At 33.3% G+C, this 22,205-nt stretch overlaps 1 protein-coding gene across 3 annotated transcripts in view; it reads right to left on the bottom strand.

Annotated features, from left to right (window-relative positions):
* BRINP3 (BMP/retinoic acid inducible neural specific 3) overlaps nt 1-22,205 on the bottom strand; it is a 417,329-nt gene that overhangs the window by 139,329 nt on the left and 255,795 nt on the right. For all 3 annotated transcript variants that reach the window (XM_027122179.1, XM_027122181.1, XM_027122180.1), the window contains 2 exons: nt 10,758-10,863; nt 4,375-4,611 (listed from right to left, as the gene is read on the bottom strand). In XM_027122179.1, the coding sequence (XP_026977980.1) occupies nt 4,375-4,611; nt 10,758-10,863 (343 nt within the window). The remainder of the gene's footprint in view (nt 1-4,374; nt 4,612-10,757; nt 10,864-22,205) is intronic.

Below are 22,205 nucleotides of genomic sequence, written 5' to 3'. Positions count from 1 at the left end.
AATTAATCTGACCCAACACATTTATTGTAAAGACAATCTAAACCTTCCTCTTTCCGCTGCATTGATCTATTTGACCCAGATGATTTTTCTCCTGTTTTCTACTTTATTTTCTTATTATGGAGTGATCAAATAATTTTTATCTTATTTTATTTTCTTGACTATAATTAAACATTCTTATTTTAGTAGATATTCCAGAGATTATATTATTCTTGATTTATTTCACTCTAATGCAAATTACATCTCTTAGCTCATCCTCAACAATGCCAGTACCTTGGGAGACTTCGAATATTAACACTTTCCATTCACCACCCATTATAACACTATTATCATATATTAGAATTCTACATATATTTTATGTTCACATCACCTCATAATTATTATTTTGTAAGGTTGATATTCACTTATATTTACTCATGTATATTTGCCATCTCCAGAATTCCTCTTCCCCTCTACGTCTATGTTTTCATGTAGCATTTCTTGTCTGAACACATCTTTATTTTCATCTTCATTTTTGAAACTCTTGTGGAACGTTACATAATTCTAGATTGACTGTTATTTTCTTTAGCACTTTATGTCAAAAATCTGTTTTTGTTTTTGTTTTGATAAGTCAGGCTCATTATGAGTCCAATGAAAGTAATGTCTTTTTTCTCTATGTTAGAATTTTTTTCTGTCTTTTTTCCAACAGATTTACTATGATACACTTATCTGTGGTTTTCTTTGTATTAATCATTCTTTGTGTTTGCTGTGCTTTTTGAATCTGTAGGTTGAATTTGGAAGTTTTCAGCTGAAAAAAATTTCATGCATATCTCACATGCTTGCCATGCATCTATCCAATATTTCGTTGTTGCTTTTCTCACTGCTTCCATTTCTATCTATTCCATTAACCTCTCTTACTGTTCACTAATCCTGTTCCCCACTATGCCAAGACTCCTATGAAAACAAAATTTTGAGTTATTTATTTCAGATACTGCATTTTTATGTTTTAGAAGGTCCTTCAGTCCAGTTGTATAGATTCCAAATCTCTGGTGAACTTTTCAATATCTCCATCTACTTTATCCTTCCTTTCCTTTCATTTTTTTAGCATTTTAATAATAATTATCTGAAAATTGTTCCTATTAATTTCAATATCTGGTTCATCTTACATCTGTTACCTGGTTTCTTTTTGATATTAGCCATAAGGTCTTATCTGCTCACATATGTTGTAAATTAGAGTTTTATGTTCATCATAAATAAAAAAAAATTGCAGAGATTTTAGAAAATGTTTTCCTCCTCAAGACGTCACTCTCTTCATATGTAACAGACACTATAGGGAGTTGATCCTAAAAAAATCAGGATATGAGCTATATCAGTGTGGGGTTATATTTGTAGAGAACTCAGTCTGGCTCTGACTCTCCCCTGTTCTTAGGGTATGGCCCTGCAGAACTTTCAGTTAAGGACCTGGTGAGTGTTTGCTACTTCAGGCCTGTAACACTGCAGAAGACTCAATGCTATCATTCAGAGGTTTTCAGTTTATCTCTTTAGGAACATCCGCCATTGGTTAAGGCAAATGTCTTAAAGAGAAGACTGGTCATATATTTAAAACTCCTAAGCCTCCAATTTTCTCACTTTAATCTACTATGACTGCCAAATTTTCTTCTGATTTCTCTGTCCTGGAATGCCAGCATTTTTCAGGGACTAGTCCTAGATTCTCAGCTTCTAACTCTGCCCTGAATTGATAAATATGCCCCAGGGGAAAGCAGTTATAGAAACACAGTGTCACTTCCTCATTCCCTTGGGGGTTTTCCATCCTTCCCTGTTTTATTTTCAAGCTCTTCCCTCTAGAGAGTTTTTATCTCTTAAGCACCTAAAGTCTGTGGTAAACTTCATTAAGTTTGAAAATACTTTTGAATAGTTCTTTAGCATCCAGCACTATCTGAAATTCAGCAAATATCTTGTGGTAAAACTGAACTTCTTTAGTCTCCATAATCGCTAGAAGTGTGTTGATTTTTCTTTCTCCCATCAGCCACTCTCTGCCTGGGGAAATGCAGAGCCCTCAGGCTCTGTTCTCAGAATTAAATAAATTAATGAATAAAATGAAAGAAAGAAATAGAAACAAAGAAAGGAAGAAAGGAAGGAAACAAGCTATGGATCCCACACATCTCCCGCCATGAATTTTAGTCTATTTAGTTGTTGTTACTTTTATGATCTATTATGTCTTTAAAAATATAATTTTAAAAATTATTCAACTTTTTAGTTACTATCAATAGAAGTATTGGACTACTTCAATCTACTACATTTCACCTGAAAACAAAAAACCCAATGCTCATTTGGTGATTTTTAAAAATATAGTCTCAAGGCAAAATAATAGGGGTGGCAATCCTATGTGAGTTCCACAAATATGGGGTTTCTGAGATTCCCTGGAATAACACATTATACATTATCTAAAAGTGTTGCATTTCATGATTATTTTTAACATCAGCTGGTTCTACTTGAATATAACATATTAGATTTCCAATACATTACTTATGAGTATTCTATTGGAAAAACAAAAGAAGAATTTGAGGTTAGAAATAAATGCATTTCAACAATGTCAAGGAGATATGACTTTTTGATTCCTAGACAGTTTTTGCTATTTGTATAGAGAGAAATATTACCCTAATAGAGGAGGATTATATATTGTACACTATTTTGATCAAAATATATCTTAATAAAATCTAAATCTATTAACTCTTTCTAAATCTATTTACCTACCCTTTTACTTTATAATTTGGTGGTTCTACTACACAAAAAGATGAGGGTTTGTTGAAACCATCAATTGTGGTTTTTCTTGTCTGATGTTAGCTGTGGGCTTGTCATATATATGGCTTTTATTATGTTGAAATATGTTCCTTCTATGCTTAAATTAAGTGTTTTTATTGTATGTTAAATTTCATTATCATTTTTAAGTGTGCTTGGTTAAATGAATCACTGGAAAAATTATGACATTCAAACATATACATCTGATCTCAGGGCAGTTAAAACCTCTCCTGTCACTTTGAAAGTTAGCCATGTCCAACACTTTTGACTAAATGCTACATAATTACACTCACCACATTCTGGGGATTTTTATTATTCTATTATCATGAATGATTATATATGTTGTTATCAATATTTTTCATTTCATGTTGAGGCATTCTTAACCTTTTATTAAAGTTCATTGCTTTATGAAATGAAGGCCATTACAGGTTACACAGTCCATAAGTAACAATATTGAAAACACAAGTATGCACTCATAAAAATTCAGAAATAACAAAAACAAACTGCACAAACATTAAGTCAAAACTAATCTGAATTTGGTTTAAAAAGAAGTAGTTGAGTGAAAGTGTATGTGCATGAGATTCACTTTAATGTAAAGAAAGTATAGAACATTCGCACTTTGGATCTTGCCTCACAAGTGAATCTCAGGGGCCATGCGAATAGTCCAGAGGGGTATCAGAGGTATTGGACTAAGAATGCCGTCTGCCATATCAATAAACAAGAAACAAAGGCTGTTGTGGCCATCAGCCATCAGCCACCTCAGCCACTACAGCCACCCTGTCGTGAGCCCTGAGGGAACTCAGGATGGAAACAAGATACCAGCTCTCAAGCTATCAGCCTCTGCAGCCACCCTTGTACGGTGCGCCCTGAGGAGGCTGAGGATGACAAAGCACAGGATAGGTTTCTATCACCAGGATGGCACCTAAAGCCAGGATAGCACCTTAGCTATCTGGCCCCAGATAGCTGAGGTGCATATCAAAGGAAAGAGTTCAATGAGCTTTGACTTTGCATTTTCCCAAACCCAGAAAAGCACTAAATTCCTTAACTTGAGAAACCTGGTTTTCCTTAATTAACAGTATCTTTTGATACTGTTCCCACTACCTGGACTCTATATAGGAGTCTTCCAAAACTCCTATATATCCCGGCTCCTCCTTTACCTCTTTGGAGCCCTCCCTCAGAGCGATCTGAGAGTCCTGTCTCCTGGGCTTGAAGTGCTCAGAAAATCCGCCCAATAAAACATAAATACGTAATTCTCAACTTCTAGGTTGCACATTTTTTTTCAGTCAACAATTTAAATTCTTATATTGAGAAAGGCAGGGACTTTCTTCATTAAATGACTAATAAATCAGCTCAAGAGCAGGCTAGGTCCTAGTGCCAATAGTACATAGCAATACACAAAGTACCATATAGGCTTTCAGTAAAATACTGAATAACCGACAATGAAAGCAATACACATGTCCATTTGAAAGAATAATAAGGATAAATTGAATAAAATCCTCCAAGTATGTAATAGTTTCTCCCAAAAGGGTAAAACAGTCTTCTCAATATGGCAATTTTTTTGGCAAAGTTTAGAAGTGTTAGATAAAATATATGTCTTACCTGATTCCTCAAAGTCGATGTTGTAGGATTTCCAGGTTTCAGTTATGCGAAGAAGATTCTCCTCCATGGCTTGAATGTCCATGGAGGGGCAGTTGCATTCTGGAAATCTGGGACCACACTGACACCAGCAGTCATTGTCCTTGCAGATAAACTCTCCCTCTGAATTGCAAGCAATGTAGCTCAAAGCTGCTTGTACAAAACGCTCCTGAAGGTAGTCTGGAAGGAGTACTTGCAGCCCTTAAAGAACAAACCAAAACAGTAAGTTTACTCTGATAAGGAAAAAAGCATAATACATATCTACATATTCACAAAAAGTCAAAATTTGAGTATATTGTTATGTATTTATGCATATTTTAAAACCATCATTAGAAAATTATCGAAGTCTGTAAAATTGCAAATATTTATAATTCTTTTTAATATATACTGACTCCATGAACTGCTCAAGAATCCTGGAAACAAACTTCCCTGGTGGTCCAGTGGTAAAGAATCTGCCTTCCAATGCAAGGAACGCAGGTTTAATCCTTGGTCCGGGAACTAAGATCCCACATGCCGTGGGGCAAATAAGCCTGCATGCCACAACTACTGAGTTTGCGGCCTCAACGAGAGAGCCCATGTGCTGCAAACTACAGAGCCCATGAGCTCTGGAGCCTGCACACTGCACTAGAGAGAGAAAACCCTCACGCCACAACTAGAGAGAAGCCTGCGCGCCACAGCGAAGAGCCAGCCCACAGTGAAAAGATCCCACACGCCTCAATGAAGACACCGCATGCCACAAATAAGACCCGAGCCACAACTAAGACCCGATGCAGCCAAAATAAATAAATAAATTAAATAAATTTAAAAAAAAAGAATCCTGAAAATTATAGAGGTGTTTAATATCTCAGACTATTTGATTTTGTTTTTTAAACTGATTTGATTGGCATTTGACTTAATTGATCAGAATATTTGGTTATTTTTATATAATGCAGATAGAACCTATCTTCCCATACTTTTGAAAAGAGATGTATGCATTTATTTTACACTACTTGATTTCAAATAGTTTTCAATATTTTCATATACCTTTAGCTCATGTTCTATCAGCTCACATCTACATAGATATCATAATACAAAGGGTTTGTGGCATCAGCAAAAGAGTTATGAAATATTGCTATAATGCTTATCTCATGCCACTAACAACACATAACTTTATATGAGTTTATTTTTCATATGATCACTTAGATTGACTACAGGGAAACTATTAGACTGATTTAATTATTTCACAGTTTATTTCCTTGTCATGTATTAAGACAGCCTTAGTGATACAGTTTATTTCTTTTCTACAAGCAAGTTTAGTAAATTTGCTAACTCTTAAGAAAATATAAAAAATGAAAGTAAGGCTATAAAATTAACATTTGGAGATCTCTACTAGTTTTACATTTTAGCATTTCTTGCTATGGAGAAAAATCTAATCAAAAGTGTAAATATTCAATGTAATAAAATAAACATAAAAGTGAGGGAAAACTTAGTCAATATCTAATTGCTATTTACTACAAAATTTGATTTTTACAACTTTTACATGTCTCCTTTCTAACAAAAACAAAAAACACAATTTTTTGATACAACCATCATCTATGAGATTAATTCAACTAAAATCATGAATTAGCATTTAGGAAAAAATTCTACTTTGTAACTATCTTGACAATTATACCTATCTCATTCTTTCAGATTAGTTCTCCCATAGGTGGGTCAGGAAAAGTACTTTTAGCACTTATATATTTACTTTATTATTCATTTTAATTTTACCTCAAATAAATAACATTTATGGAATGTCTTCCATCTGGAAGAGACGTTCTAGGGAAAGTACAAATATGAAGATGACCGAAACATATCCCTGCCCTAAAGGTACTTGCAATACACTTAGGAAAAATAAAAGAAGTAATATAATATGTAATATTAGAAGTATGTAATAATATTATACAATAGTACTTAATAACTACTAGAGTTGGGTTACAGATATTTCACTAGGTATGATTAATTGTTCCATAAAAAAGGTAGACTGGAACAGTATTTGACACGTGGATATGCTTCAACATTAAGAGAGGTTTTTTTGTGGCATAGGATAATACATTAACAACATCACACACAAATGAACTGTGGAATATATTTTTTAAAAGAGCAACTAGCAGTATTGTTTTAATACATATACAGTATAAGAATGCAATGAGTGAGTTGCTTCGAAAAATAAATCTAGAGTAATGTTATTGGGGTTCCCATAACAGGGTGAAGTATATGGAATTAATTCATTTGTATTTAAATGATGTTTAACAATGAAGGTACTCTGAGTGGTACATTATTTTGATATAGAAGATATAAAGAAAAAAGATCAGTTTAGACAGAGACTAAAAAATATCTAAACTAAGGAAATGGTGATCAAAAGGTAGTTTAGGAGACAGGAGAAGAGGAGTTAGAATCTACTAGACACTACTTTATTTGATGTAAGGCAGGTGAAATATGTCAAATGACCTGAAGGAATAAAATGATAAAGCTAGAAATATTCTTAAATGATTAGTCCTGTGGGTCACCAAATTACTGTATAGTTGAGAAATATCTAGTGATTGCTTCTGACAATTCTGCCATTCAGTGTTAAAAACAAAGTCAGAGTCTCTGTTAATACGACTCAGGAGTCCAAATATACTTATTTTAATATTGCATGTTTTAACATCTCAGGTAACTGTAAGTCTATGGACCAGATATATGGAACCCACTGATTATGTCAACCTTAATTTTATAAAAAAGCACCCCCCAAAACAAAAAGAAATTCGAAGAATTTATGTTACATTTAAAATGTCATAAACAAAGTCATAATTGTCATAATTTTCAGTCTGTAAAAATGATAGTGCCTTTGCAGAAATAGAGAAGGCTGGAAAAGTAATTTGAGGAGGAATGATTGGCGGCAAGAAACGATGAGTTCAGTTTTAGACATGCAAGGATTTCTGCTGTATTATCTGTCTTATCTATCTATCTATATCTATATCTATCATCTATGTATTTATCTATCTCTAAAGAAAGGAAACTGACATTCTGTAAAACCCACACTAAAAATAACAAAGATTTTTTGGAAAAGAGCTCTACAGACAGATCACTCAAAATTTTATAATTTTATAACTAGACCACTAACGTAAACAATAACTGATACCTAGAGAGAAAACTTGAACTGCCTTGGTAGACAACTCAGAGGGACTGGGGGCTGTCCTATAGACCTTTTTTTTTTTTTTTTTTTTTTTAGGTACAGAAACAATAGAGTACAAAATACTGATAAATGAATTGATAGAGCTAGACTTTATGGGGTTTTTTTGCTAGAAATATAAATTAATATAAATTATTTGCCTTCCTTCAAATTTTATATGTGTAAAGCTTTGAGAAAATTTGTTCCAACATATCAATAAACAATAGGAAAGAAAAAATATTTTTAAGCAATATCATCAGATTTTTATTACAAGCAAAAGATAACTGCATGGTGTCCCATCTTTAAAAGTTACATTAAATCTTCTATTTGATAATAATGCCATCCTTTGCCAATTTTGATGAAATAAAACATTAGGAACTAACTGATCTGGAAAAGTATTTGTTACCTAGTCATATGGATCATTCACTTTCTGGGAATTTTCCTAAAAAGTTACTGCCAAGATTTTATAACTTTTAATTACTACTGTTACCCTTTCACTCAAATGTACCTTGCTTGATATGTTAAATTCATAAGGGGTTGAGGAAATTGGAATATCGTTAATTTCAATATGTATTGGCTCACACTTCTTATGAATTACTTTTTGTCATATGTTTTAAATATATTTTATTAACAATTTGGAGTTGTAGATATGGATATTTCAGTTCTGTTTTTTTTTTAATGTCTGTTCTGTACCCTAATTGGCAAAGCCAGACAGACAAGCAGGTAAATCCAGCTTACTCACTGCCAGAAAACATTTCATTTCATTTGTTTTCAGTCAAAATCAGTGTGTTAATGTGTAGTGCATCTCTCTGACATCTCATTTATGAATGTCAATTCCAATGTTAAGTCATGGAATTCTTTCTGAATTTGTTGCCTAATGCTGTAGCTTCAATAATTCTTACTGATGCTTTCTTTGCTCTGATAAAATTCTACTTCAGGAGTAATTCTTCTTTTTCTACAAGAGTAGAGTTTTGGAAGAAGAAGGCCAATACTGAAAAACTCTTATAATTCTAGATTCCTCTCAATAATAGAGGTGAATTCAGAAGATCTCCAAATGGGTCAAACACTGATTCTAATGCTTCACCTTGTGCTTACAAACAAAACAGGAGACACTAACTCTCTCTTCCTCTCTCTCTTTCTTTCTCTCTCTGTGTGTATGTATATATATATATATATATACACACACATATATATATACACATATATATGTATATATATATACGCACACACACACAACATGTCATCTATGTCTATATCCATCTATCCATAAAACCAACCAACTTACTATATAACTATATAACTAACTATGAAAGACACAAAGACCTCTGGTGCTACCTTAATAAAAGATTCTTCAGAGACACAAGTTTTTCCAATTGCCACATATAGTGATCCAGAGTTTTTTATACCCTTTAAAGAAATGTACATTGGTAAGTTTATTCCAGAATTTGTGACCGCTTTGCATTCCTTTTCAAAGTGGAGAAAAGCTACTTTTAAAGGTAGATTGAAAGATGAATCAACCTGATACTTGTACTGTAAGTACAGATGAAATTTAAGAAAGAGTACAAGGGGAATTGAGGGTCTCAATATTGATTTCCTAATGTTATGTTTGGAAGGATCTTTGTTCATTGGGGTACAAATATAGTTGCAATAGACAACTGAAAATATAGGCCTAGCCGATAAAAAAGGTGAAAGAGATGCAGATTTCTGCCTTACAAAAATTGAGGAGAGTAGAAATAGTAGTTATATAAGGAGTGTTGATTCATTTATTCCTTGTGTTAATTTTTCTTCAAAGAAGATTGGAGGATGAAGTTTTGTGTTTATAATATTTTTAAAACTGAACACAGTGATTCACAAAGAGTAAAAATCAATAAATAGTGTTAATAAATAAAATTTAATAAATTAATTGAAATAAACATATTTGATATATACATTCTTTGTCTTTTTCTATTAAAGTTAATACTCTGATGGAAAGTTAATATACACATTTAAAAAGAAGTGACTAGTAGAGAATTACAAGTAATATTGATAGATTGGGTTTCTATTTAAATTAGAGAAAATATTTCAATAACTGTAAATCTAAAATTGACAATGATAAATTGGATAGCATTTAAAGTTTAAAAATGTTAAGTGCTTTCTTTGTGGTTTTTATACAATTTAAAATGAATGAAATTCATTTATTATTTAGGGTAAATTTAAATAGCCTGATGCCATTACATTTTTTAGATGGAAAAGTTGAGGAAAAATGGCATATTTCTGAAACTTTTAAGCATTTTTATGTAAAACTGAATAATGTAAATACAGATCTAACCTCTGCAATTAAAAAAGGTAGACTAGAAAGAACAACTCAGAACTACCCCTTTGATCAGTCAACTTAATTTAGATGATCTGTAATCACAAAGACATTTCTGAACTTATTCAACTAGTACGTGTTTAAACATGTGGATTCATAACCTTTCCCTGCCTGTATGAATGAGTGATATACACATCCTTATAACCAGTTAGGATAATATGTATTTGTTAAAATTATTATTTTAAAAAGTCCTCTATTGAATTATCTCACAAAATACAGTAACAGAAAGAAGATGATAAATTACCTTTATCACATAATGTATCTCTATAAATGAAATAATGCAATTATAAGTATTTTGTTAATATATTCTTAAGTATATTTCTGTTTGTCAGAAGAGAAATGAAGCCTTAATTATCATATTAGGTTATATTTAAAATGTCAAACGTTCACATCACAGTATGCATAAATATGGTTACGATTTTTATCAGAATCTATAAGGAAGAAGTCAAAGCTCGGGAGACCTATGGAAAAACTGCTACTTACTGAGACAATGATTACTGTATGGAAGAAAAATATTATCACAATACATTTTCAATTGTTATTGATAATTTAAGAAGTAAAGTGAATTTTGACATTCCCTTCATCTGGTCTAGAATGTTCATATCAGTTAGAAATTAGGAGATTAGCCTTTTATGAGAACTCTAAAAGCCTAGTACTGCACATACAGCTTGAAAGAAAGAAACAAAGAAAGAAACAACCAAACAAACAAAGAGAGAGAGAGAGGGAGGGAGGGAGGGAGGAAGAAGGAAGGAAGAGAGAAGAAAGAAATCACAACTGGATAACTGTCATGCAGGCTCATAGAGAATTAATGAAATTTCACCTACATACCTTGCAACTGAATCTTATTCTCAGGACTCTGAACCAGAACAGAACTGACAGAATCTAGGTTGTCATAGTTACTGCAGCCAAGAGGACCCGTCCGTGTTTCTGTTACCTAAAGAACAAAACATCAACTTTATTTTATATAGCAGACTTTACCGTGTCCTTTCCATTCAATGTAGTTGTCACACACTGATATTATACATCTGACAGTAAACATCACTAAAAGGTCTAGGATCTGATACACACCAACAGTACACCTAAGCACAGAGGAGACAAATGACGCCCTTTATCTTCAATTCCATTTCCTTCTCTTTGGCTAGTCATCCATCTTCAGAGAAAATAATGGAAGCCCTCTTTGGTCAACAACATCCTTCATGTAAGCTCACTGATTTTACCCAAGATAAGACAGAGCATGCTTTTAGGTAGAGAGCAAGTTTAACTCATATGAGAATTATTTTTTGTTTGTTTATCTTTCGTCAATAAATCAAAACCATTTACCAGGCTACGGTCTAAAGACTGATATTATTATTGTATTCTTCTACTTAAAAATCTATAATTTCCCATTCTTTTATGGTGGTATCAATGTCTAAACTCTTCTGCTTGGCTTCCATCTGCCCCACTTCTCCCAGCAGGCAGGCAATCTTGCTGTCCAGTTGGACTTTGTTAATTCTATGCCTTTGCTTATACAACATCCTTCACCTTATCCCACCTTTCTCCTTTTGGACTAATTGGTTTTCTCTATCCTCAAGATCAACGTCATGTTCAAACACCCACACAAAGTAGTCCCTAATGATTCCCACTTGCATTACTTCACCATTTCTATAAAGTTATGGTTTGCAGGGCCCAACCTTAGCACTTAATTATGGAATCACATATTGAAGAGTAATTTTTTTCCCATGGGTGTCTTGGATGGATGGTGTCAGGAGATGAGGAGGCATTTAATCAATTATGTCAGACTGGAAATTTGTCCTGAGGATATTGTTTTTAAAACCAAACATTTTAAAGCAGAGGAGTATTGGAATCATTTTTGTGTTTTAAAAAGATATTCACAACAACCAGAATGGTTTGCAAAACATCATTCAGCTCATTTTATTTCGCAGTTCACAGCCACATAATGGCTTCCCATCTAGTTCAGGGTAAAAGCCAGAGCCCTTTTCCATGGCTAAAAAGATGCCCTATTTTCCAGCTGCCTGTTACCTCTCTGAACTCATCTCTCTTCCACTTTTCCTCATTTACTCCTCTCCAAGAACACTGGCTTCTTTGCTGTTCCCCAAACACATGCTAGGTATCCTCCTGCTTCATGATTTTTGACTTGCTGTTCCCGAACCTGGAATGTTCTTCCTCGAAATATTTCTAAGCTCACTCGTTCACTTTCTTCAAGTTTTTGTTCAAATGTCTCTCTCTCTCTGGACTTCTTGGACTAACCTATTTTAAATGAATATACCTTCCCATATTTCCCTCTTCCAACCATTATTTCCTTTGCTCCTTACATTGTTCTATCTTTTCCACAGAGGTTTTCAGCTTCTAACATGCTGTATAATTTACTCACTTAACATGATTATGGTGAACACCTCTTATTAGAATGCAAGTTCCACAAGTGCAGAGAATATTGCCTATTTGTTTACTGAAGTATTCACAGAACATATTATGTTCTGGTATAAGCTCATAGGTATTAATATTAAGACAAAGAGAAGCGGAGAGTGTGAGGGGAAAACCAAACCAAGGAAGATGTTAAGGCCTTTATCAAGATGATGAAGGTCTGAATGGAGCAGTGGCAATATGATTTCTCTGAAGAAGATGGATTTTGAAAAACAATTAGAATAGGCAAGATTATGAAACATTGAAAATGTACATGATGGGAGGAGGGAAACACAACAGAAGTTTCTAGCATATGTGATAACATTAAGATATGAGGCAAAGAAGCTCCACTGTGAAGAGAATGTAAGGAAGCCTGGTTTTGATTATTTTGACTCTGAGTTGAATAACACTCTTAGTTGGAAATATCCAGTAGAAGAAGTGACAATGTAGATATATTTCTTAGAAGTTACGTCGAAGATGGGATTACTATTTTAGGAATCAAAAACTTATAGGTGATAGTCAAAGATAGGGCGATGGACACTTTAGCTCAGGTGCATGGAAGGAATGCATAATTGTATCATGACAACTCTACCACATTTTCTAAACAACGAGTCTGTTAGAATAACCGAGATTGGCTATGAGCACACAGCAACAATTGGGAATGTGATTTACTCTTTCTCTAATACCACACTGACTGTGTAGTCCTCTACTGCTGTTCTCCAGTGGTGACACAGAATATCCCTTATTTTGTTCAGGAAAATAAGTTCTGATGTTGATATGTGTCACATACATGCATGTGCATGTATACGTGTATACGGTTAATATTAAATATAAATGATTAATCACAAATGAGTAAAAGGAAGATTAAGGTACCAAAGGAAATATTTAGAATTTAAGATCATTTAAATCTTCATCTTGTCCTATCAAGTAGCTTAACTATTTTCCCCCAACACACACAAATGTATACACACCACATTAATATAAAGAAATTCCAATGTTTGGCATTTTTAAGGAAGTTTTCTAAATAAAAGTGGCTTAAAGCACATACTCATTGACATAAGAGATCTTAGAAATTGGTATGCAATCTCCTGAACACTTAACCGTTGAAAGAGGATAAATAGTATTATTTTATCTCATTACAGACAGTCCCTTATATTCAGTTACTGTGTTCTTGAGAATAAATTCAGGAGATGTAAATAACAGTCTTATAAACTTAGAGGTTTGAATATCTCTATCTACCTCTATAACTATAGATCATTTTATTCCCTTACCTTTCACAGCATACAATAATAAAATATAGTATATCCTACTGATGACTTAATTTTGTTCTTTACCATTCACAGCTGACTTCACTGATCATTGTCTGATTTAATATAAAAATTCACAAACTCTAGCACATTCAATGATGCAAATCCATTTTTCCAATTGTATTATATTTTAAGAACCTTACATGTCAGCATTAATAAATGTGCCAATACTTATTTTATATGTTCAATACTAGTGAAAGGAATAAAAATGAAAAGAAAGTAATAAAAACTAGCTTATTGTACAAACAGTTCTATAGAGATGTTAACTCTACCAAAAAATGAATTGTGTAGTTGTGCCACAAAGAGCTTGAACTTTTGTTCATCAGCTGACAGATGAACATCTGATTTTGGAGTCTCCATATATAATGTAACAAAGGAAGAGTTATTCAATAGCTAAACTTAAAAATGATTAAGGGCTTCCCTGGTGGTGCAGTGGTTGGGAATCCGCCTGCCAATGTAGGGGCACAGGTTCAAGCCCTGGTCCGGGAAGATCCCACATGCCATGGAGCAGCTAAGCCCATGAGCCACAACTACTGAAGCCCGCGTGCCTAGAACCCGTGCTCCGCAACAATAGAAGCCACCGCAATGAGAAGCCCGCCACGGCAACGAAGAGTAGCCCCGGCTCGCCACAACTACAGAAAGCCTGCATGCAGCAAGCAAGACCCAATGCAGCCAAAAATAATAAATAAATGTTAATTAATTGATTAATTAACTTAAAAAATAACTCTAAAAAAATGATTAAGACTGACAATAACCCAGTACTGATAGCATTCAGTGTTTTGATAAATGACATACAGAATGAGAAAAAACATTTTTTTTCACTTATCTGTTGGTGAGAAGATGTTGAAACAGGGAACACTGTTTTTAGGATACAAAAATGATGTCCTTTTTGAGGTGTTACATTGATTTGTGGTTTTATCTGAATATTATGAGGAAAATTAATGTTCTTGAGGGGCTGGGAAATTGAAAAGCGGAGTGGAATGTACAGAAATGGAAGACATGGCTAGGCCAGCTGTGGAATGTAAATTCAAAACTTTTCAAAATGTATTTAGCACAAATTTGTCTTCAAAATGTAACAAATGTGCTCTTCTCTAATTGACCACTTATGTGAACTGTGTTTAAATATATTGTTAAAATTCAGAAAGGATATTAAAAGTATAGTAAATGGAAAAAAATGCCCATGTTTTCATTTCAACTTTTCCTATATTGTTTCTATTTCATTTCATTAAACTGATGCCTATTATTTTCACAGTTGGAGAATTTTACAGAGAGTAAAAGAAAATAAATAATCTTCCTAATTCAGAGAGACGACTTGGAAGTAATTATGTAAACAATAATATAAATTCAACTTTATTTAAGTTAAAATAAAGTAGTATAGATAATTCAGTTGGAAATAAAAAGTCTTTGTTATTTTTGATCAAATTTTCTGAGTCTTACACATTCTTAAGATAATATCATGCCACAACAATGCATTGGAGTTATAAAATTAATTCAGCAAGAATTAGTTGAAGAAAAACTATCTCAAGCAAAAAAATAAACTATCTCAAGGAAAAAAAAAGAAAAAAGTTAAAACAATGAAAAAAAAGTGGGACAAAAAAAGAGTAAACAAACAAAAACACATCACATTCCTAAAGGAAAACAGAACTACTAGTACTATAGTACTATTAGAGAGTCCATTGTCTTAAAATTAACACATTATACATATTTAAAGTATTTCCAGTCAAAATCATAATCATGTTATATAATTTGAAGAAAATAGACTTAAATGAGAATGCTCAGGTCACCATCATAACTCCACTGCTTACTAGAGAGGAACCGATCTAAGATTCAAGTTTCTGTCTGGTGAAATGGGTAAAATTTTCTTACAGTGTAAAGAGATTGTGAAGAAAAATGAGATAATCCATGATATGTGCTTATCATGGGCCTGGACCACAGTAATGATTTCATAGTAAATGTAAAATGTGTGTAAATGTTTACTATTAAAAGGCAGAGGCACAATAACTCTATGGTAAACTTACTGGAATCATTCATAGCCCACCTCTCAATTAAGGCTGTAAAATCCTATTATTTTTTCCGACATCAGTGCTGCATGTTAACATTTTTCTCTGGAGACAGAGAAAGGGTGCCTGTGTTTTAGAACATCCTAAATCAAACTAACCCTTAAATGAGGCTATGCACAAATTTTGTATGTCACATCGATAAGCAAATCAAGTACAATATAGTAAGAATAATCCACAACAAGACTAAATCAGAAATATTGGTATAGAAAAAACAATGGGTAGTTCAACTGCATAGAACAGAAAAGAACATGAACGGAAAAGAACAACAGCAACTACACTGAAAATAGAAAAAGTTTCCTTATCTCTAGTGTAAGAGACAATCAAGGAGTCTCTCAAAAAAGTATGCTTGTATGAGAAAATCTTTATCCACACTGAATGAAAAAAGTGAAAGAAAATGTATACGCACTTTGTAAAATTATACATACACGCATAATATAAATAGCTCTGTGAACCTCCTATTGTTCTAAGCTTTTTTCAAAATGAAACAGTTTTAGTTCACCATTTTAACTGAACTGATTATTGTTTATCAACAACATAATAAAATGCATGATTGTATGAAAAGTGTATCTCTTATTGCAAATCTGCAAATACACATTTTTTAAAGTTTATAATGTTCCTAGAAATTTTATCTGAAATCAAGAGGGAGAAATATTTTTACCTCCTAAACTCAAAAAAAGACAGGAATGTGTCTATTCTCTATTACAATGACTTGTTATCTATAAACTGTTTATTGATCATATGATAATACATATGGAATAGCAGGATTATCGTTTGTTCCAAAATGTCATTTTTAATGACAAAATTAATAAATGTGCATGTTGGAAATTCAAGCAATGAAATAAATTGAAAAGCCCAGAGGAACAACTACTTTCCCCTGATTATATATTTGTCCTCATCTTTTTATCAGACTTGAAAATGGTTAAAATTAGGAGCAATTGCTATTCATGGCCATCGTTTATTCACAGCACCAAATTTTCATGTGCTTACATTTTTACAGCCATTTTCTCCTTAAAAAATATTGCATTTAATTTGTTTCAAAATTATATTAGAGTATATTGAAACAGTTTTTGAATAATTTCATATCACCATTGATTATGTATATGAAACAACAGAATATTGCTAAGTACAATCTGGCTCATTTACAAAGAGTTATGTGCAGAGAGAGGATCTAGTGTCTCCCTTGTGGATTTGATTATCTCTTCTAGAGACCTACATCTTAGCTAGATAATACAAAAGAAATGCTAATATTTAAGATAGGATCTTGCCTATCCCATATTATAGTAAGAGAAATGCATTTACACAGGGGGCTGGGGTAGAAGGAGCAGTGAAATTGGTTACTGTTACCTACATCTGGATGAACTGCAGTATCAGATACTGTGGACCACATTCCTTTTTTTTAGTGTGGACCACATTCTTCCATATTTCATTCAAAAATGCCATACAGGGCTTCCCTGGTGGCGCAGTGGTTGAGAGTCCGCCTGCCGATGCAGGGGACACGGGTTCGTGCCCCGGTCCGGGAGGATTCCACATGCCGTGGAGCGGCTGGGCCTGAGCGTCTGGAGCCTGTGCATCCGGAGCCTGTGCTCCGCAACAGGAGAGGCCACAACAGTGAGAGGCCCGCGTACCGCAAAAAAAAAAAAAAAAAAAAAAAAAAGCCATACAATATATATAGTACACTTCAAATGCCACTTCTTCCAGAAATAATCTTTTTAATCTTTAATCACCTAACACACTTAAAAATTTTTTTTGTTAAGAATAAATTAGAGGACATCAACCATATTTGTCTCATATTGAACTTTCAATGTCTTAACAAGTTTTCTCACTTAATATAAGAACTGGTAATTTTTTTCAAATAAAAATAAAGATATATTATTGTATAAATTTTTCCTCAAAAGTTATTCATTTTACTATCTCTTTCTTTATTAAAAAACATCAGTTAGCATCATTGAAATCTAATAAGTGACTCATATCCAGAATATATGAAGAAATCTATAGGACTTCTGGTTTCCAGTTCTGCATATATGGAGGTTGGAAGTCACTACTCCCTCCTAACAACAAGTCAAACCCTAACAATAATAAAAACAGACTGAACAATCAACAACTCTTCTTGGACCCATCAGAGAAGGAAGCAAACTGCTACCCACAAGATTGGAAAGACAGGGAATACAGGGAGTCACAGCTCAGAGCAGAAACTTGAGAGTTGAAACAAGTATGGAAATCAGTGTTAAGGTAAGAAAAACTGAACTTCCACTGACAAATGGCTACAGAGTAAGTGTGTGGAAAAGTCTGGGAGTTAAAAACTCCAGAGGGACCCAGTCATAAAAAGAGTCCTCATCATATTTTGAGATTTACCTCCAGGGGGTCAATCAGGTTCCTACAGTAAATATTAAAGAAAAGTCCCCTCTTGCTTCCCACAGTGCGAGGGGAAACGGAACCATTTTGAAATACTGTGGAGCACTCTGCTCTCCTCTGCCCTCAGGGGAAACTAGTTAACCAGAGCCTAACTCTCTGTGGGACTTTCTGAGCCTAACTGACCTAGGGGAAGGGGAATACCTAATTCCAGCCCACTTTAGCCATCTTGTCCCACTCCAGGGGTGAGGAAGAAAAAAACTGAGAAACTCTCGTGAAGTTTACAGTCCAAAGGCATAGGCTCCATAAAAGACAGACCAAACTATAGGACCATGGAATGCTTCCCCTTCCCCACACCTCATCATCACATTACTAAAGGTCTGCTTATAGTAGCTCCTTTTACCCAGTACATCATGTCCAGCTGTCAAGAAAAAAAGCACAAGTTATACCAAAAGGCAAGAAACACAATCTGAAGAGACAGAGCAAGCACCAGAACAAGACATGACAAAGATGCTGGAATGATCAGATCAAGAACTTAAAACCACTATGATTAATATGATAAGGGCTCTAATGGATAAAGTAGACAGCATACAAAAACATAGACGATATAAGCGGAGAGATGGAAATCCTAAGAAAGAATGGAAAAGAAATGCTAGAGGTAAAAAGCACTGTAACAGAAAAAAAGAATGCCTCTGATGGGTTCATCAGTAGACAGGTCTGAGGAAAGAATCTCTGAGCTATTTTTTTTTTTTATTTTTATTTTTTTTTGGGGTACACGGGCCTCTCACCACTGTGGCCTCTCCTGCTGGGGAGCACAGGCTTCGGACGCGCAGGCTCAGCGGCCATGGCTCACGGGCCCAGCCGCTCCGCGGCACACGGGATCCTCGCGGACCGGGGCACGAACCCGCATCCCCTGCATCGGCAGGTGGACTCTCAACCACTGCGCCACCAGGGAAGCCCACATAACTCTCTTAATTTCAGACAGAGCAGACTCTGAAGCTAGTAAAGTAACAAGGGATAAAGAAGGGCATCACACAATGATGAAAATGTCAACTCTCCAAGAAGATATAATAATACTTAATATGTATGTGCCTAACAACAGTGCATCAAACTATATGAGGCAAAAATTAATAGAATTGTAAAAAGAAATGGATGAATCCAATAGCTTAGTTGGAAATTTCAACACCCTTCTATTAGAAATGGACAGGTACAGCAGGCACTAATGTAAGTAAACCTTACTTACAACTTACTGTTGTAAATGAACAGTAAGATGGCAACAGCAATACTTAAAAAAACACTTGACAAACAGACAACATTAGCATCTAATGATCATGAAACTCTGCAATTTCCTTATCAGGGAATTTAAAAGAACAATGAGGTAGCATTATCCATTCCCAAATGTCTTAAAATAGATAGAATACGCCAAGTGCTGATAATAATGCAGAAGAAGTGTAATTCTCATACACTGCAGCTGGGAGTGTAAATTAGTACCACCACTTACACTTTAGAAAATTCTTTGAAACTATCTACGTAAGCAGATGGAGGCAAATCTTATGAGCCCAACCTACAGCCAACAAAAATATGAGCATGTGTGTAACCTAAAGACACATGCAAAAAAAAAAAGACACATGCAAATAGGTTCATAGCAACACCATTCTCAATAACCCCTAACAGAAAAAAAATCAAAATGTTAATCAATAATTCAATGTATAAGTAAATTGAGGATTTGAATACTGTACCACAATAAGAATAAATTAAAGTCAATGGCACAGAATAACTTGAATGAATCTCACAAATATAATGTTAAGTGAAATAAGCCACATATATTATGCTTCCTCCAATATGAAGTTCAAAGTCAGACAAAAATAATTTATGATGTTACAAGCCAGGATGGTGGTAACACTTTGTGAATAGAAGTTATAGTAGAGGATAACTTATAGTAGAGGATAACAGGGGGACTTCTTGGATTCTGGTAATGTTCTGTGTTTTATATAGAGGATTGAAGTTCAAATGTGTTCCAATCTCAATACTACGATTGTGCACTTTTCTGTATATATGTTATATATGAGTAAAACATTTACCAATAAAAGTTGGTTAATATTATTCTCCTCATGAATTACATCAGGGCAGGTACCATGTCATCTACATCTACATCTGTATGGATATCTATGTATCTATCGATCTACCTATCAATTTATATTATATCTGTCTGTCATCTATCTATCCATCAGTCATCTATTTATACTACAATACTAGCTTGGATCTTTGCACATGTATTCTTTCAAATTATTATTATAATGTGATTTTGTAAGAAAAATGTGCTAAAATCTGACACTGAATGATTGTGAAAAACAAATGACTTATTTTTAGATTATTAACATAATAGCTTACTTAATCAAATCAAATCCCCTTTTAATCATCTTAAAATATCATATTTATTTTATCTTTTTTCAAGGCCACAATTATGTCTATTCTATAATTGCACATATGCACATGATAAATCAATTCTATACACTAGGCACTAACTTATAGATTAATCATTCATTTTTATTTTGTAGTTACTCATAATTCCAAAATATATACTTATCTCTGATAAAAAGAAAATAGCCTTTTCCTAATAATCTCATCTATAGGTATAACAATCAAATTATGATTATATAAGCAAGCTAATTAAATATTCCATTTTTCCTAATGGGAATTAATTTTTAAGTTTACTTTGGTTAAAAGTTTTGAAATCCTTTGCAAATAAATCATTGTTTGATATTAAAAAGATAAGAGTTTACTGAATTTCTATAATTAATACTCAAAACAGAAACCCTAATAATGACAACAGTATCAGAAAAAGATCCCATGGGTCTCTTTGGAAAGACTTCTGAAAGCAACGATGTTTTAAACAAAATTAAAAGCACTATTTCCCAAGAGTAGAACGTTATTTGAGAGAGTAAATATACTAAGAATCAGGAGACTGAAACCCTCAAGATATTTTAATATCTTACTCCTTTTTCTTATCACAAAATTTTCTTTGTTTCAATATGGCAATTATAAAATTACAATCATCTGCTTCCATTTTTTTTTTTTTTTTTTTTTTTTTTACTTATTTAACTGTAAACTCCCTATTCATAGTTAAACACAGTACCTGGCACGTGGTAGAAATTCAATAATTGTAAACCAAATTGGTGGATAAATATTTACCTTTTAGTTAGAAGTCTTTATTTAAAAATACTTTAACATTTTTGAGAACCTCTTGAAGAAAATGGAGCAGTGCTAGCATATATAAATTTTAGAGCTATCAGGAGTCTTAGAAATCATCTAGTCTCACCGTCTCATTACACAAATGAGGTATCTGGAACCTAGGGAAGTTTTACCATCTCCCTATCACATAAGTGAAATGAGCGCTGCAACTGGGTCTTGAACCTCCTGACTTATAAATCATATACCCATTCCAAATATCATATCGGCTTTCCAAGCTCTAGACTTAACGTTTTTGAAACTTTGCTTGTCTTAATTGATCTTACTCATTCTGTCTCTCTCTTTCACTCTCTCTACCAATAAAGTTAAAACAAAGCACAATTTAATTGGTCCGGATTGAAGTACAAGTCAATTAGAATGGTGTAGTATCTTGGTCATTCTCATGAACAATAAATATTGCTATGAATGTGCAGTCAATATAACTTTGATGGGAAGCCAAATGAGTTAGCTTTTATTCTAAGTATTAATTTATTAATGCTTTGAAATATAACTTCCCACATATTCTTAAATTACTCTAGCCCAGACTTCTGAAAAGGAAAATACAAGTGTTGATTAGTTTCTACTATGTCATAAAACAGTATGCTTGTTCTGTTCCTACACATATAGGATCTTTTACCATTGCATATGGCTAAATCTATCAAACTAACAAAAAGCTTTAGAACATGTTGATACCAAAGAAAATGTAATTTTGTATATATAAATTTATATATATAGTATATGTTATAATTGATTATATGTGATAATTATATCATATGATATAATACTTAAACATATAATTTTATGTATGCAGCTATATAAATTTTATATATTATAATATATAAACTATAGTTAAGTACATATGAAACTATATGATATTGATATTACATATGATAATTATAAATTGTATATAATTAGAAATTATATACATATAT

Source organism: Aethalodelphis obliquidens, unplaced genomic scaffold, assembly GCF_003676395.1.
Source record: "Aethalodelphis obliquidens isolate GAN/ISIS:26980383/991018 unplaced genomic scaffold, ASM367639v1 scaffold24, whole genome shotgun sequence".
NCBI lineage: Eukaryota > Metazoa > Chordata > Mammalia > Artiodactyla > Delphinidae > Aethalodelphis > Aethalodelphis obliquidens.
Note: the sequence above shows the minus strand (reverse complement) of the source record. Positions and strands in the feature narration are given on the sequence as shown.